Below are 15,767 nucleotides of genomic sequence, written 5' to 3' on the forward strand. Positions count from 1 at the left end.
TTCACAAAACAAAATTTTAATTTTTTCCATTTTTTGAAAAATAGTAATTTGTGCTTTTTCCTTAACCTTCGATATTAATCCCTTACATTAAGAATGTTGGGCTTAGATGCCAAACCCACCATTGCACAAAAAACAGTATAACAAACACATGTAATTTAATTATGTGTAATCAACTGCAGGACTCAAAATAGTCCTTTAATAGCCTGATGGCTTCAAGAGTACTTCTTTAGCAAGTGCTATCTGAACTCCCTCAGCCATTACCCTTAACAGTCACTTTATTTCCAAGACAAAAAGTTCTTAATAAATATGTGTTTTGTTTTCCATTCCGGCTTTGTCCTGGAATGTGAAGCACCGGTGAAACACTGCCTTGACAATGTGATCCAGAATGCCTCCCCGTTGCTATGGTTACCCGCTTCTTTAGAGCTGCTTTTTGCTCATGTTCATCAGACTTGAGACGCAGTAAGGGATGATGCTGACGGTTGCCAGGGGAACGGTGGCGCTCTTGCAGAAGGAGAGCAGGTAGAAGAGGGCGGCGGTGTGGGTGGGGGGCTTGATGGAGTCGAACAGGTGCAGCAGGAGCAGGGATGCAATGACGCATCCAGCCCTGTAGGTGGCGCCGCCGCTCTTCTTGGTCTCGGTGCGGAGGGGCGAGTGCAGGCCCAGGCCCAGGCCGAAAAGGGTGCCCATGTTTCGCAGGAGGCTGGCGAAGGGCGTGCTGTCCATGTGCACCCAGGCCGGGTTGACGCAGTGGGTCTGGGCCTTCTCCAGGGTCCACAGCAGGTCAACGCCCACGGCCTTCAGCAGCACGTAGAAGCCCACAGCGAAGGAGGTGAGGAAGAGCGTGACGCCAAAGTACTTCTTCATGCTGGCGCTGTAGATCCACTGCACTCGGTTGAAGGCCTCGGCCACAGCCATGCCTATAAAGAGACAGCAGACGGTCAGATTTATTGTTTGAATGGTCTTAACTGAATTGGCCGATTCTTCTTAATGTAGAGGGGGCTGCTGTGCTGTAGTTAGGTGTTACCTTATGGGTAAGGCTAGAATAAGCATTTAATGCTGTTGATATGGCAGGTTTAAAGAACAATAGTTGAATTAGTATTATTGAATTATTAATTATAAATAGAAGTTGAATTTACTGAATATACTGTTAATTTAATGTGTAACCAGATCATTAAAACAATCAAGATTAGGAGACTACAAGAAACAATCCTCAGATTGTTTCTTATAAACAACAATTGATAGTATCCTCGGTACTATGGATGTTAGTGAATTCTAATTCACAATCATTCACATTCTACACACACATTCTGCCGTGCCTCACCTGTGAAAACTCCAGCGAAGACTTGGTGAGGGAAGTGAGCCGCGATGAAGACCCTGGACAGACACACACACACCTGGACGACCCAGAAGAAGGTCCACAGGGCGCCGCGCAGATACCTACAGATCACAGGACAGGACGAGTGAGTAACAGGGAACTGTTTGTGGGGGTAACCTACCACATATGGGTTGATTTGAGAGGCACAGCTGTGCTATTGATATTTTTAGTCCCCTTTGCAGTTTGCAACTGTCTTTCTAGCTTGATTTAAAAGGCATGGAGTTCCTAAATGTGAACAATCCACCTTGCATCCATTTTTTTCTTTTATCTAACCTCATCTGATCAATCTAACCTCATCTGATCAATCTAAACTCATCTGATCAATGGTTTAGTATGTTGACTGCATAACCTGAACATGCACATCATAAGGGTTTAGATCTCTATGGATTCAGATCAAGCTAATGAAATGTATATCTTTAGTACACTTTCAGTGAAAGTTCTGCGGGACCAGTTGTGAAGAGAAGCTAAATGCCTACTCTAGACTACTCACATGCCCTTGGTGGACGATCTCTTCTTCTTCTTGCTGAGTGTGATGGCGAGGATGGCGGTTACCATGGCGTAGTAGACTCCTGCTGCTCCCATGGCATGACCTGATGGACTTCCTGTAAGAACACATCCATGGTGAGTATTAACAACACAAACACCAGACAACACTCTCAAGCTGAAGACAATAACGTCTTTGTGCTAAAGCAGGATTTAAAAGTAATAGTTGGCACCATAAATATCAAGATGAAGAGAAATAGACCGTAGAAACAAACTAACTATCGCTCTGTGGAAAATGCCAGGGATATTTTAAAATTAAAGTAACTTGCTTTTGAATGTGGAAAATTAAATAAATAAGTAAATCAATTAAAAATAAAGCGTGTTGAGCTGGGCAACAACACTGCCTATAGCTGTGCATTTGCTATACACATGAAACGGTCAAAACAGTCAGCATGTAGAGAACCTTTCACAGGAGAGGGGCATGAGATTGGAACAAGAACTTATTTTGTTTTAGAGAGACAGACAGAGATAGAGAGAAAGAGAGATAAGAAACGAGAATGAAATAGAGAGAGAGAGATTTCTGTACACACCTGGACCCGTCTCACAGGTCATGGGGTATTGCTCGATGTGCGGTTTTGAGTCACCGAAGTAGCTGGTTTCGTGCACCCACCAGTATGGCCGCTCTCCAAATAGAATCCTACAGGGACACCGAAAAAGACAAACACGTCAGGACCAAACAAGCCACTATTGATAAGGACGAAATGACACATGCAGCAAAGCGCCACAGAGCCGCATGGCTCTCAGATCAATGTGTTCAATAGAGTACGGCTTTCAGTTGAATGCAGAGGGCAAACGCATGCCATCTTGGATAATGAAATAATATTTGATTCTTTACAATAGCATGCAGCAAATTACATAGAAAACTTATAAATAAATAACTATCATTACTGCTGTTAAAATGGTTTGAAATGAGTTTAAAAATATGTTAAAATGGAGGCATTATGATAGTGAATCGCCCTCACCATTTGAAGACCAAGTTGAGCCAGTCTCCGATGACGGCCACCCAGATGAGCTTGGTGCCGACCGACTCCTTCAGGTGGAACCAGAGGGGGAAGAACACGAAGAACGTGTTCCGCAGGTCCGCGGCCCAGGACACGAAGAGGAACCAGCCCTGGGCCTCCTTGTAGTTGGTCTGAAGGTACTCGGTGGTGTACACCCCATAACCCTGCATGTGGTCCATGAGCGTCGTCATAGTGATGGGGCCTCCACACTCTGCGGCTAAGGACTTGTGGGGAAGAAGTGTGTCCTGTTGCTGCTTTGAAGGGAAGGATGGAGCACTGCTGTCCTCAGACCCATCCATCACTTGTTTTTATAGCCAAGGACCCACCACCTGAACGCATGCTGCCTCTGGTCTTTGGACTCTACACACGCAGTAAAAAAACACACACAGACTACTCGTGTGTGTGTGTGTTTGAGGTGGGGTGGGATGGGGGAGCCAGTTCTCACCAGGAAAAAAAGACCACACAAACAAGAACACGGGGGAACTAATATAGAAGGGGCTGCGTTAATCTGTCACTCTGTTAACTTCACGTTGACCACAGGATGAGATCTCTGCTCTCTTTCAGTAAACTTGACCTATTTTTGTGGGTCTTTCTTACTTAGAACTACAACAAGCAGTATTTATTTTATTTTATAATATTTTATTTATTTTAAAAGTAATTTGAATGGAATCCCATAGACATGCCCTTGGCTGTAAACCAGTGTTTCTCAAAGTGTGGTCGGGGACCACTGGTGGTCCGCAAGCTATCCTAAGTGGTCCACGAGCCGATGTGGTAAAATATAATATACAGTAGATGAGTTGTTTGCAATATTGAACTTTGTATGTAAATCCAAACAGTTCTGAAACACTACCTATGTAAGCTATGCCAGTTTAAATCATATGAATCCTCAGACACAATAAGCAAGGTGCAAAGACAATAAGCAAGGTGGTTCAGTGAGTAGGCCTATCGAGTAATATACTGTTGAAGTAGGTCTAATGTTTTTTACAGTTTTTTTTGTTTTTTTAGCTAGGTAGTCCGTGATTTTTTTAAAATTGGTTTTAAGTGGTCCTTGGTCTGAAAAAGTTTGAGAAACACTGCTGTAAACCAATGGAATCTGCTTAAGGAGATGTGAGAACAAGCTGTCAGGACCATGTCATTAAATAGATTAGCAGTTGGTCTTATTTATAGTGTTAATCCATAACTAGAACACACAGTTACTGCAGATAGTAAAACTGTCTGCTTAGTGCCCACTATGAGGCAATCAGAAGGCTATTCAGAGATGGACAGAGGCCAGGGTTGATGGAATAACAATTGTCCACCTCATGGTGTAATTATGCAGGTGAATTGAGAATTTGAAGTTGAGTAATTTGAATAATTCAGTTCAATTCAATTTGATTAAATTCAAGACACTTTATTTATCCCTGAGAGACCATTTATTTAATTATTTTATTTAAGTCTAAGTCTAAGTCTAAGTCCTCTTATTACTTATCAGAATTTTTGCAAGTTTTTGTCTTTAATGAAATAAATCTATGTTTCCATCTGAACATATTTAATGGATAAGGAACCATTCTGATGTGAGAATGAATTGTATATATTCATGAGTCACACTCAGTTTGACCTGTAAGTCTAAATCAGGTAGCAATAGGCTATCTACAGTAGGCCTGTTCCACAGTCTGTTGTTACGTAATTCTTTGTCTGAAATTTGACATTTATGCATGCACTGCATGTCCGTACTGTAGTTAGTTACATAATTGAATCAATCATTAAGTGTTCTGCGCCTTATTCAGGAGATGCTGAAGATAAATACCCATAAAAACACAAAGGTTGAGGGTCTGTCAGGACTGCTTGGCATATGCACAATTCACCACTTTCACATGTAGTCCTACACAGCATGTGAATACATGTGCTATTGTCCGCTAGTCCAGACAGTTCATCTTGCATTCTCTGACAATAGGACTGATTGTTCTATCCTTTTCAAAAATTATGGACTGTTTGATCTGAACAACCCAAAAAACAATGGTACCCCTGTGTATGAAATGTGCTTTATTACATGCCTCGCCTATGTATATTTGGTGTAACCTATAGGAGCATGACCTTTTTGGTCTCTTTTTAATGAGTTGGTCACTCTTTTAGTGGTATGCTCCAAGGAACAGGGCTGCCTGATGGACTCTCATGGAACGCTGCACATTAAAAACTTACACCATAGGGTGTCCCCAGAATGCTGAAAATTGACACAATGGGTTAAGCACCAATTTGTACGTTATGTTGCTTTAATTGCTTCTGCAACACTGACATTTACCAAACATTAATTTTAGGAAAGTACTTCTTTTAATTTATTCCACGTGCAACAGATACATGTTTAAATGTGGAAACATGCCCACCTCTGCACTAAGTACATGAATAAACATGGGCCCAGGGTTGAGAAGAGAACCTTTGATCTCTCTCCCCTCAAACTGACGTCATGCTCTGACGGAGGGTCAGCTTATCTCCACACCACCTCTCGACTTTATCAGTTCTGGCCTCACGGCTGGGGTGAGAGGTCAACTCGGGGGATACCTGAATGATCTGGTGAGCCTTGCAAACAGACTCGACCAGACACAAATAAAGTCCTGAAGTTGTAGGTATGCACAGACTGTACAAGTGAAGTGAAGCGAAGCACTACTCCTGGTTGGCGACCAGAGCTCTATCTTCACCGGGTGTCTGCAGCAGCCAAAGCCTGGATAAAGGCCACCTTTTCTGGGGTGATTCTGCCAGACCCCCCTGGGGGCCTCTTGCCATGGATCTTCTTCACAGCTGGGGGGTGAGCCTTGCAGTACACCTTCAAACAGACTATAAGTCGTACGAGAGCTGGTTCCAGTTTGCGTCCACGGTGGCTGACCTGCACACAGCCTACTTTGTATTGTTCCCCGTCTGGTTCCACCTGAGCAGTAAGGTCGGCATCAAGCTCATCTGGGTGGCTGTCATTGGGGACTGGTTCAACCTCGTCCTCAAGTGGTAAGTTGTGTCAGTAGAGGAGTATGTCTGATAGAAAAGCATTATGTGACGTATATGACCACACATTCCAACGACAAGAATTAACAAAACTACACAGTAGTTACATTACATTACATTTGGCTGATGCATTTTTAACCAAAGCGACTAACAACATGGTGAACAGTTTAAGTTTTAAAGCAATTCTCTCAACAATTTTAGGACAATTTAAAAACGGTAGAGTACAGTAAGAATAAGTGCATCAGTTCTCTTAACATGGTTGTATACAAGTTGCAGTTATTTGCAAGAGTATGTAGATAGATAGATAGATAGATAGATACTTTATTGATCCCCAGGGGAAATTCAAGAATTAGAATAGAATTGCTAGAAATGTATTAGTAATAGGTATTTTTTTTAAACACATGCAAGTATAAAAAATATTTTAAATGACTGTTCTATTCATTGTTCCACCCTCAGGGTTCTCTTTGGTGAAAGGCCCTACTGGTGGGTCCATGACACCAAGTTCTATGGTGCGGATGCAAGACCATCCTTGGATCAGTTCCCCATCACATGCGAAACAGGCCCAGGTACCAAGTATAGTTCCTCTGGCGCAAGACTTTTCCACAGATATCCATTGCTAAATGAGAAGAACCTTTGATCAAACTCCTACTCCTTGATCACGCTCACTGAGTCTGGCAGAGCTAATCTTTATCTTGATACTGTTTAACTTCCCATCTGCAGTACCACAATGAGCTGGTCACGATTGCTACAATATGTCATTCGTATCTTTTGGGGACTGCCCAGAATACCTACCTTTAATTCATGACCCACATCAGGGACTGATAAAAGTAACTATGTCTGGACAAAAACCTTTGCCCTTTCAGTCTGAGCTGAGGCGGAAATCTGATAAAAGAAATTGCTCCAGTTTTATTTGAAAAAATATTACTGTCAAGATTGGGTAAATCTTTTAGTAATTAATGCATTTTTATCATGCATCTTTGTAGTATTGAAGTAGTGTTGAAGTTAGCTGTGTGTTTATGTGCTTAGAAAACTCAAATGGACCAAGTGTGGAAGTAGTACTGCCTAGCCATGGCAACGACATATTTGAGCGTTCCAATTGATGCTATATTCTTGCTTCTTATTGGCTGTCTCACACAGGAAGTCCTTCGGGTCACGCCATGGGGGCTGCAGGGGTGTGGTGCGTGATGATAACAGCTGTTCTATCAATGGCTGCCAAGAAGAAACCACCCTTTCTGCTCTACAGGTGGGTCTATGGACATGGACGCTGGCCTTCTTACTGAGAATAGGTTTATACTGTAGGTTGAGCCAGTAGCCTATAGATGAGCATATTGGTTTTTGCAAAGGGTAATTGTACACACTCACTGTGATTAGTTCAGGGAATACCTCTTGTTTGTCCACCAAGATTAAATACTCCATATTGTTATCTCTTAAAGAGGACAATGAGGCCTCATGTCAGATTGATTTAATGTGCTATAATCAGGGTTGGGTAGTAACGGATTACATGTAATCTGGATTACGTAATCAGATTACAAAAATCAAGTAACTATAATATCAGCCCAGATTACAGTAAAAGTAAATTGTGTAATCAGATTACAGTTACATTGTTGGGGATTACCTGATTACATTTTATCATGCAAACAATGCAACTTTTTTATGATAGCCTAGGTATCTTTTAATTTGACAAGCATTTATAGGATGTTACTTATAGACTTTTAAAGATATAGTTAAGAACAAAATTATTCATACCCCTGGCAAATATTGATTTTTCTCTTGACCAATATGTTTTTTCTTACTTAAAATGACACTTGCACATGCCAAAAGGTTGCAAGACAATGTGGTAAAAACATGGAATAAACAAAAAGTGTTTTTATCTTTTTTAACAATTTTATGAAAAATTGTGTGTTCAAAATTATTCATACCCTTTTTAAACAATCAAACAGTATTTATTTACCACCACAGCTCTCAAAATGGTTCATATAATACCCACCAAGCCTCTTCATGTCTCCACAATGATTGTAGACTGCACCTTTTTAGCAGCAATCTGGTTTTTGAGGCAGGAATGATTATTTGCCATCACTTTGGCCTTGTGCTCACTTTTTTTGACGGATTGAGATCCGCTCTAAAATGTTGATATTGTTCTCTGTTAACCATTTCTTGCCTTGTTTGGCTGTATGTTTTGGATCATTGTGTGGTTTAATGTTCAAATGCTGCCTTTTGGGGCAGCCATGGCCTACTGGTTAGGGCTTCGGCCTTTGGGCTTGCCGGTTCGACTTCACTAGTTCACAGACTGGGATAAATGCAGAGACCAAATGTCCCTCACAGGATCAAAAGATATACTTACTTACTAACTTACATAGGCTACTATTGGGGCAGGTCTCTCGGCACACTGCCTGATCTTTTCCTCCTAATCTTAATGTAGCCAATCTCAAGCCATGTCCCTGGGTCAAAAAAATCCACCGAAAGCTAACTTATTTGTCCAGGTGTGCCCTTATAAAGGTTAAGCTGAGTTGTGCATGTTTGGAGAAGAGTGGAGAAGAAAAATATAATGAGAATTCTTTAATCAATACTGTGGTGGTGTATTTTAATTAATGGGCATATTTATTGAAGTAATCTAAAAGTAATCCTAAAGTAATCAGATTACATTACATGTTTTTGGTAATCCAACTGATTACGTTACTGATTACAAAAATTGCCATGTAATTTGTAGTCAGTAATGGATTACATTTCAAAGTAATCTGACCCAACCCTGGCTATAATTAATTCATTACAACTTTATTATGTCAATAATATATTAGTATAATTTATTTGTAATAATTTATCCTTACAAATAATATCCCTTTTTGAGTGTTTATGTTGTCTTTGTGTAAGCGCTTTGAGAAGCTGTGTGTGCTAGAAAATGAGCTATAAATACTTACACACTTATTTAATGACTTTATTCATTTGAATTCTTTATCCGTTTCCGTGCAAGTATTTTGCAGGTTTCCCTGCTGGTCCTGTTCGTCCTGGTAGAGCTCATTGTGTGCATGTCCAGAGTGTACATGGCCGCCCACTTCCCTCATCAGGTCATCAGTGGAGTCATATCAGGTACGGAAGCACATCAGGGCCAAAAAGGGTTCGCTCCGCACCTATGACCTGTTATGATGTTGAGCCCATACGTAGTTCTGAAGAAAGCCTTCCATTTCGAACGTTTTAGTTGAGGACCTTGAATCTTCACCAAATTATGCCCTTGTTAGTTACAGATTCAGCTATGATCTGGTGACTTCCTTGTGTGGTTACACTTTACTTGACAGTATCAACATAAGAGTGACATTACACTGTTATGAACGTGTCATAAACAAGTCATAAACGTTTATGACATAACGCTTCTGTAATTAAGTGACATTCTGTTTTTGTCATAACAAGTTAGGGTTAGGATTAGGGTTAGAGATGTGTCTTGACAGTGTCATGTGTTCATGACAGTGTCATGTCACTCTTACGTCGATACTGTCTAGTAAAGTGTTTCCCTTTGTGTTTAGTGTGGTCTTGCATCAAGTTAACATAGTGCCATAGGTAGGGACATTGCTAATTACCATAAAACAGAAATAATGGCCATGACAGTATAAGCTAGTAACTCATGTTATGATAATGGCAACAAAGCTAGCTAGCTGTACGTTTAATAAATTAAAATCATTGGGAAGGCAAGAGCATTTTCCAACTTTAATAAAAGCCAATGTAGACCAGCTAGTTTTTGGAGGTATTCTGATTAAATAGCTCAATTTCCATATTTTCGGACACTCTTCTAATATTGATTGTTGCAATTCAAACACAAGCAAGTCCTCTTATTCAACCTAAACCACTCCCACGGTTCATTGATTGGTGTAGTATAGTGGATGATCAACCTAGCATCACACCAAAGCCTGGTGCTGTGTCCAAAACACCCACTCACTCACTACACAGTGAGTAACTCTGAAGTGCACTTCATTCACTAGTGAATAACTCTGAAGTGCATTATGTAGTGAATGGTTGGATGTTCCGAACACAGGGTGAGGTTCCGCAGTTCTTTTTATAACCTAAGCGCTGCTCACCTTTGCTTGTATTTCCTCTGACAGGTCTCATTGTAGCTGAGGTGTTCTCCAGGGTGCAGTGGATCTACAGCGCCAGCATGAAGAAGTACTTTGGCGTCACGCTCTTCCTCACCTCCTTCGCCGTGGGCTTCTACGTGCTGCTGAAGGCCGTGGGCGTTGACCTGCTGTGGACCCTGGAGAAGGCCCAGACCCACTGCGTCAACCCGGCCTGGGTGCACATGGACAGCACGCCCTTCGCCAGCCTCCTGCGCAACATGGGCACCCTGTTCGGCCTGGGCCTGGGCCTGCACTCGCCCCTCCGCGCCGAGACCAAGAAAAACAGTGGTGCCACCTACAGGGCTGGATGTATCATAGCATCGTTACTCTTATGTTGGCTGCTGGACAATTTCACCTTCTCGTCAAAGAATCAAGAGCTGTTCTATCTGCTGTCGTTTTGCAAGAGTGCTGCCGCCATTTTAATACCTACTACTTTAGTGCCCTCTGGCCTGACAAGGCTACTGAACAGCAAAGGAGATGATAAGACACTGTAATCATGATATATAGGAGGAGATAGTTAAGTCTTGCGTCGGGAAATCTCATTGCAGTGAAAATTGCGAAATGTTTTAGAACACTGCAGAATCAGTGGTGTTTTTCACATTCATGGCAAGAAAAACACTTACATTGCACACTTCAATTTAGATAATCAGATTTAAGGGCCGTTCACACCAAAGACGATAACTGTAATGATAACGGCAAAAAAGTATCGTTCTAGCTAATATGAATAACGACGTCATTATAAACTATAACGATAATGATATAAAGAACGATATCGTTGGGGATCACTTTCAGAACGATTTTGAGAACGATAAAAAGCTGAGAGCCAATCAGAATACATTAAATTTTAGCCATTACTGTACATTCATCAATACGAGGAGAGATTTTCCTTAACGTTGGTCAGTGTGGATGCTTTTATCGTTATAGTAATAGATAACTATCGTTCCTGGTGTGAACGACCCTTTACCGAGACGTGCTGGTGGTCATATCAGGACAAGGGGACCATTTCTCCGTTGAATTTTACCTCAGATACAAGCTCATTCCCCTGTACAACCTTAGCACCTTAATATCTACCGCTGCCAGTATTATTGAGTCGAGTTGAAATGATGTGGCATTCAAAAAAAAATAACAGAAAGATTAAGAGCAACCGTTCAATGGATGCTAAAGTGGCATTGGCTTTCATGTACTTCATCCTTTGTGTACAGTGTGTTATCTGTTTGTGTACAGTGTGTTATCTGTTTGTGTACAGTGTGTTATCTGAGCAGGAGCATATGCCCTTAGACTTACTCTTCTGGCCCTGTAAATATTCTCTTGTGCATGTGTGTGCTTGGTGCTGTGTTCCATAGTGTGCATAGTACATGTACAATACACGATGCATATGTGTAATGGGTATTTTGGGATGTGTGTGTGTGTGTGTATGTGTGTGGTGTGTGTGTAGGTCTATGCATGAGTGTGTGTGTGGTGTGTGTGTATGTGTATACATGAGTGTATGTGTGTGTGTGTGTGTGTATGTATTGTAATGAATCCCTGTTGAGGTGTATAGGTGTGATGTGGACTGCATTTGTTTTACTTTGGGGTGTCATAAAGCATGCATTGCTAATAAAATAAAATGCTTTCATTAACTCAGCGTAAGTGTTTGTATGAGAAAGTCTTTAGGAATGACTTAGATATCCTCCCAATTCCATTGTTTGCAGGGAAAGGACTTTGAAACAAAACACTTTTATGTACGGCAAAAGTGTGGCCTGAGGGAGCCTCCGATGCTCTTCAAGACTGCTTTGACACAACAGACTGGGAAATGTTTAAGCAGGCAGCCACTTACAACAACCGACAGACATAGAGGAGTATACAGACACACTGTAACCTCTTACATCACCAAGTGCATCGATGATGTGACCCACAAAAAAGACATCATCACTCGGGCTAACTGGAAGCCATGGCTGACAGGGGATGTCCTCAGGCTGCTGAGGGCCAGAGACAAAGCCTACAGAGCTGGGGATGAAGCTGGCATGAAAACAGCGAGAGCCAACCTGTCCCGTGGCATCAAGGAAGCAAAAAGGAATATTCTCACAAGATAACCACCCACTTCAAAGACAGCAGGAACTCACAAAGCCTATGGCAGGGCATTCAGGCCCTCACGGACTACAAAGCCTGCGCCACAGAGCTGTGGAGAGCAACATCCCTCTGCTCAACAACCTGAACCGCTTCTTTGCTCGCTTTGAAGCACAAAACAGCACCTGCCCACAGAAGACCCATCCCTCTACATGAGCAGCCCTGTGCCTCTCTGCCGACAGTGAAGAGGACACTTGCTGCTATCAACACCGTAAAGCAACAGGTCCAGACAACATCCCAGGTCGTGCGCTGAAGGACTGGGGAGCTTAAGGATGTCTTCACAGACATCTTTAACACTTCCCTGAAGCAAGCCATCGTCCCATCATGTTTCAAAGCTGCCACCATCATACCTGTGCCAAGAAAACTGCTCCATCCTGCTTCAATGACTACCGCCCTGTGGCACTGACACCCATCATCATGAAGTGCTTTGAGCGGCTTGTCATGTCACATATCAAAGCCATTCTCCCCCACCCTGGACCCCTTCCAGTTTGCATACCGAGCCAAGCGGTCTACAGAGGATGCAATCTGCTCTGCCCTCCACCCAGCCCTCACCCACCTGGAAAAAAGAGACTCATATGTGAGATTGCTGTTTATAGACTTCAGTTCTGCATTCAACACCATAATACCACAACAACTCATCTGCAAACTTGACAAACTGGGACTCAGTACCTACCTCTGCAACTGGCTACTGGACTTCCTCTGTCAGAGGCCCCCCAAGTAGTACGTGTTGGCAACAATACCTCAAGCAGCATCACACTGAGCACAGGGGCCCCCAAGGCTGCGTGCTCAGTCCGCTGCTCTTCACCCTGCTGACGATGACTGCACTGCAACCTACAGCAACAATCACATAGTGAAATTTGCTGACGACACAACTCTGGTGGGTCTCATCACCAAGGGCTGACGAGACCTCAATACAGGTTGGAGGTCCACCATCTGACCACGTGGTGCAGGGACAACAACCTCCTGCTGAACGCCAGCAAGACCAAAGAGATTGTTGTTGACTTCCGGAGAGGTCACACCCAACACCTGCCACTGACCATCGACGGTGCTGTGGTGGAGAGAGCGAAGCAGCACCAAATTCCTGGGGGTGCACATCAGTGAAGACCTCTCCTGGACCACCAACACTGCATCACTGGCTTAAGAGAGCTCAGCCGCCTGTACTTCCTGGAAAAACTCAGGCGCAGCAAGTGCTCCACCAGCCATCATGACCACATTCTACCGAGGCACCATTGAGAGCATCCTCTCCAGCTGTATCGCTGTGTGGGGCGGAAGCTGCACTGAATACAACAGGAAAGCCCTGCAGCGCATAGTGAACACAGCTGGAAGGATCATTGGTGCTTCACTCCCCCTCCCTGAAGGACATTTACACCACCCACCTCACCCGCCGAAGGCACCAAAATTGTGAGTGATGCAAGTCACCCCGGCCACAATCTGTTTGATCTACTGCCCTCTGGGAAGAGGTACAGAAGCCTCGCGCCCCGCACTACCAGACTCACCAACAGCTTCATACACCAAGCTGTAAGGATGCTGAACTCTCTCCCTCCTCTCCCCCCTCCACCCTCAGCTACATAACATCCTGGACATTGGACCCACAATGGCCGCCTGCACTACTCCACCTGCACACTTGAACACTTGCACACTTGTACACTTTACAACTTGGTGTTGTTGTCCTGAAAACACAACACTTCTGCTGCTCTTACATAAACTTGCACCACTATGCCACTTTCTTTATTACTTAGGTCAAACAGTATTTTATAGTATTTTACAGTATTTGCACTAGTATTTTATTGACTGTCTATGCACAATTTCAACAACAAAATTTTGCTGCTCTTATTTTTTCATTATTATATGTGCCCTCTTATTTACTTATTTACTTATTTTTTTTGTTTACTTGAATGTTATGTTTGTCTGTGGACTTAAAATTGGTCAAATATGTCTTGTCTTCACCGTGGGATAGTGAGAAACGTAATTTCGATCTCTTTGTATGTCTGGAACATGTGAAGAAATTGACAATAAAGCTGACTTTGACTTTGACTTTGACTTTGACTTTTATGCACTTGTTTGTGGCATTCCTAGGGTAGGTATCAGGGACCAGATGTGACCATTAGTGTTTATGACTCATTTGTCATGTTTTGTTTTGCATCTCAAAACTGACACACCTCCCTCCGTTATCTCCTCCTGAGCCGGATGGAGGCTGTCCGCGATGTGCGTGTTACATACATCACAAGGGCAAAGGTCGCCTGTTAGCCAGCGAACCCTGAACCCTCTCCCTCTCGGTCGGCCGGTACAGTGAGGGCTATGTTGTGCTCTACACAGGTGGCGGTGGAGGAACAGTGCAAAGATTAAACATTGCCAGCAAGATCATTCATGCTAAGCTGTTTTAAGGCACAACGCCCCTCCATTCACTTATTCTCAGTCGGAGGATGTACAAGAACAAGGACTGCATATCATTGATAAACACAGAAACCGATAAACACAGATCATTCATTGACTGAATCAGTGCAGGGTTTTGTGTCCAAATGTGTCCAGTGGTGGAACGTAACGAAGTACAAATACTTCGTTACTGTACTTAAGTAAATGTTCCACGTATTTGTACTTTACTTAAGTAGAATTTATAGTGCATACTTTTGACTTTTACTTCGTTACATTTTACAGCAATTATCTGTACTTTTACTCCGCTACATTTCTACAACACCATCGTTCCTTTTTACGATACATTTTATGATCAGATTTTTTTTCTCTCTGACAAACACGTTTGTTTTACCAGGGTGCGAGGTTGCTACCAAAGATTCTGGAGCGCTACGTGCCCAGCTTCTAAATCTTTAAAACATAAGCTTCTAATCTAGACCAGGCAAAGCGTGAGCTTGTAGCCATCTGCATTCGGTAGGCTATATTCACCAGACCCATGGCTACACTGGACATGCAACTGTGTTCTGTGCCTTTCTCTGTCTGTTATCTGAAGCGTTAGGGCCTCCTCTGCGATGAGATTGCTATCCGCGGATCAGCGAAGTTACAGGCTATGTCCATGCTTCTGTCACACGTCTGATCATTTGCGGCACAAATGAATGGTAGACTATTATAGAACCGCTGGCCGAAAAAAACGTAGCATTTTCCAGATTAGGAAATATTTCTTAATTGTGTGTGATCAAACTAGATGTACCGCATAGCGGTACAAAATATGACCGCCGCTCAGTCCTGTACATCCATTCCGCGAAAATAAATCACACTTCAATTTGTCTCCATATTTTACTCCACCCCCACTCTTTGAAACTTTTTGTGTATGCTTGTTTGGCATGCCTGAGTGTGTGCGGCTGCACAGAAAGTACCCTACTGGTGCTGAAAAGGTGAATAGATTGTAGAATAGCCAAAGAAGATGTAGAATTGTTATAAAACCTTTAAAATCTCTAAACAATCACAAGTAGGGCAGTTCATCACAGTTCATCCATTGCAACTGGATTGATGAAAGGTCACTTACACCTGTAGACTACATTGTATTTGGGAAAAGCAAAAGGTATCAGCATAATGTTATTTATTTATTTATTTTTTATGTATTTATAAACAAAAACATCTCTGTCAGTTCCATGCCGTTTTCAACAGCTATCAAAACAAAGGTCATTTTTTGGATGGATGGATTTTTGTGAATGTTTTTCTTCTACATAAGATTTTAGTCAT

The 15,767-nt window shown here is 42.5% G+C and overlaps 2 protein-coding genes across 2 annotated transcripts; one reads left to right on the forward strand and one right to left on the reverse strand.

Annotated features, from left to right (window-relative positions):
• On the reverse strand, positions 1 to 3,196 carry g6pc1a.2 (glucose-6-phosphatase catalytic subunit 1a, tandem duplicate 2). The gene is made up of 5 exons (XM_048233397.1): positions 2,881 to 3,196; positions 2,449 to 2,555; positions 1,866 to 1,977; positions 1,322 to 1,437; positions 1 to 917 (listed from the first exon to the last, which is right to left on the reverse strand). Exons 1-5 carry the CDS (start codon positions 3,108 to 3,110, stop codon positions 418 to 420), a joined length of 1,065 nt encoding a protein of 354 aa, XP_048089354.1. The 5' UTR covers positions 3,111 to 3,196; the 3' UTR covers positions 1 to 417.
• Positions 3,197 to 5,409: 2,213 nt separating this feature from the next.
• Positions 5,410 to 11,608, forward strand: LOC125288028 (glucose-6-phosphatase catalytic subunit 1-like). Its single transcript, XM_048234132.1, has 5 exons — positions 5,410 to 5,892; positions 6,346 to 6,455; positions 7,027 to 7,132; positions 8,858 to 8,973; positions 9,978 to 11,608. Exons 1-5 carry the CDS (start codon positions 5,675 to 5,677, stop codon positions 10,481 to 10,483), a joined length of 1,056 nt encoding a protein of 351 aa, XP_048090089.1. The 5' UTR covers positions 5,410 to 5,674; the 3' UTR covers positions 10,484 to 11,608.
• Positions 11,609 to 15,767: the final 4,159 nt, after the last annotated feature.

This window comes from Alosa alosa, chromosome 22, assembly GCF_017589495.1.
Source record: "Alosa alosa isolate M-15738 ecotype Scorff River chromosome 22, AALO_Geno_1.1, whole genome shotgun sequence".
Classification (NCBI taxonomy): domain Eukaryota; kingdom Metazoa; phylum Chordata; class Actinopteri; order Clupeiformes; family Clupeidae; genus Alosa; species Alosa alosa.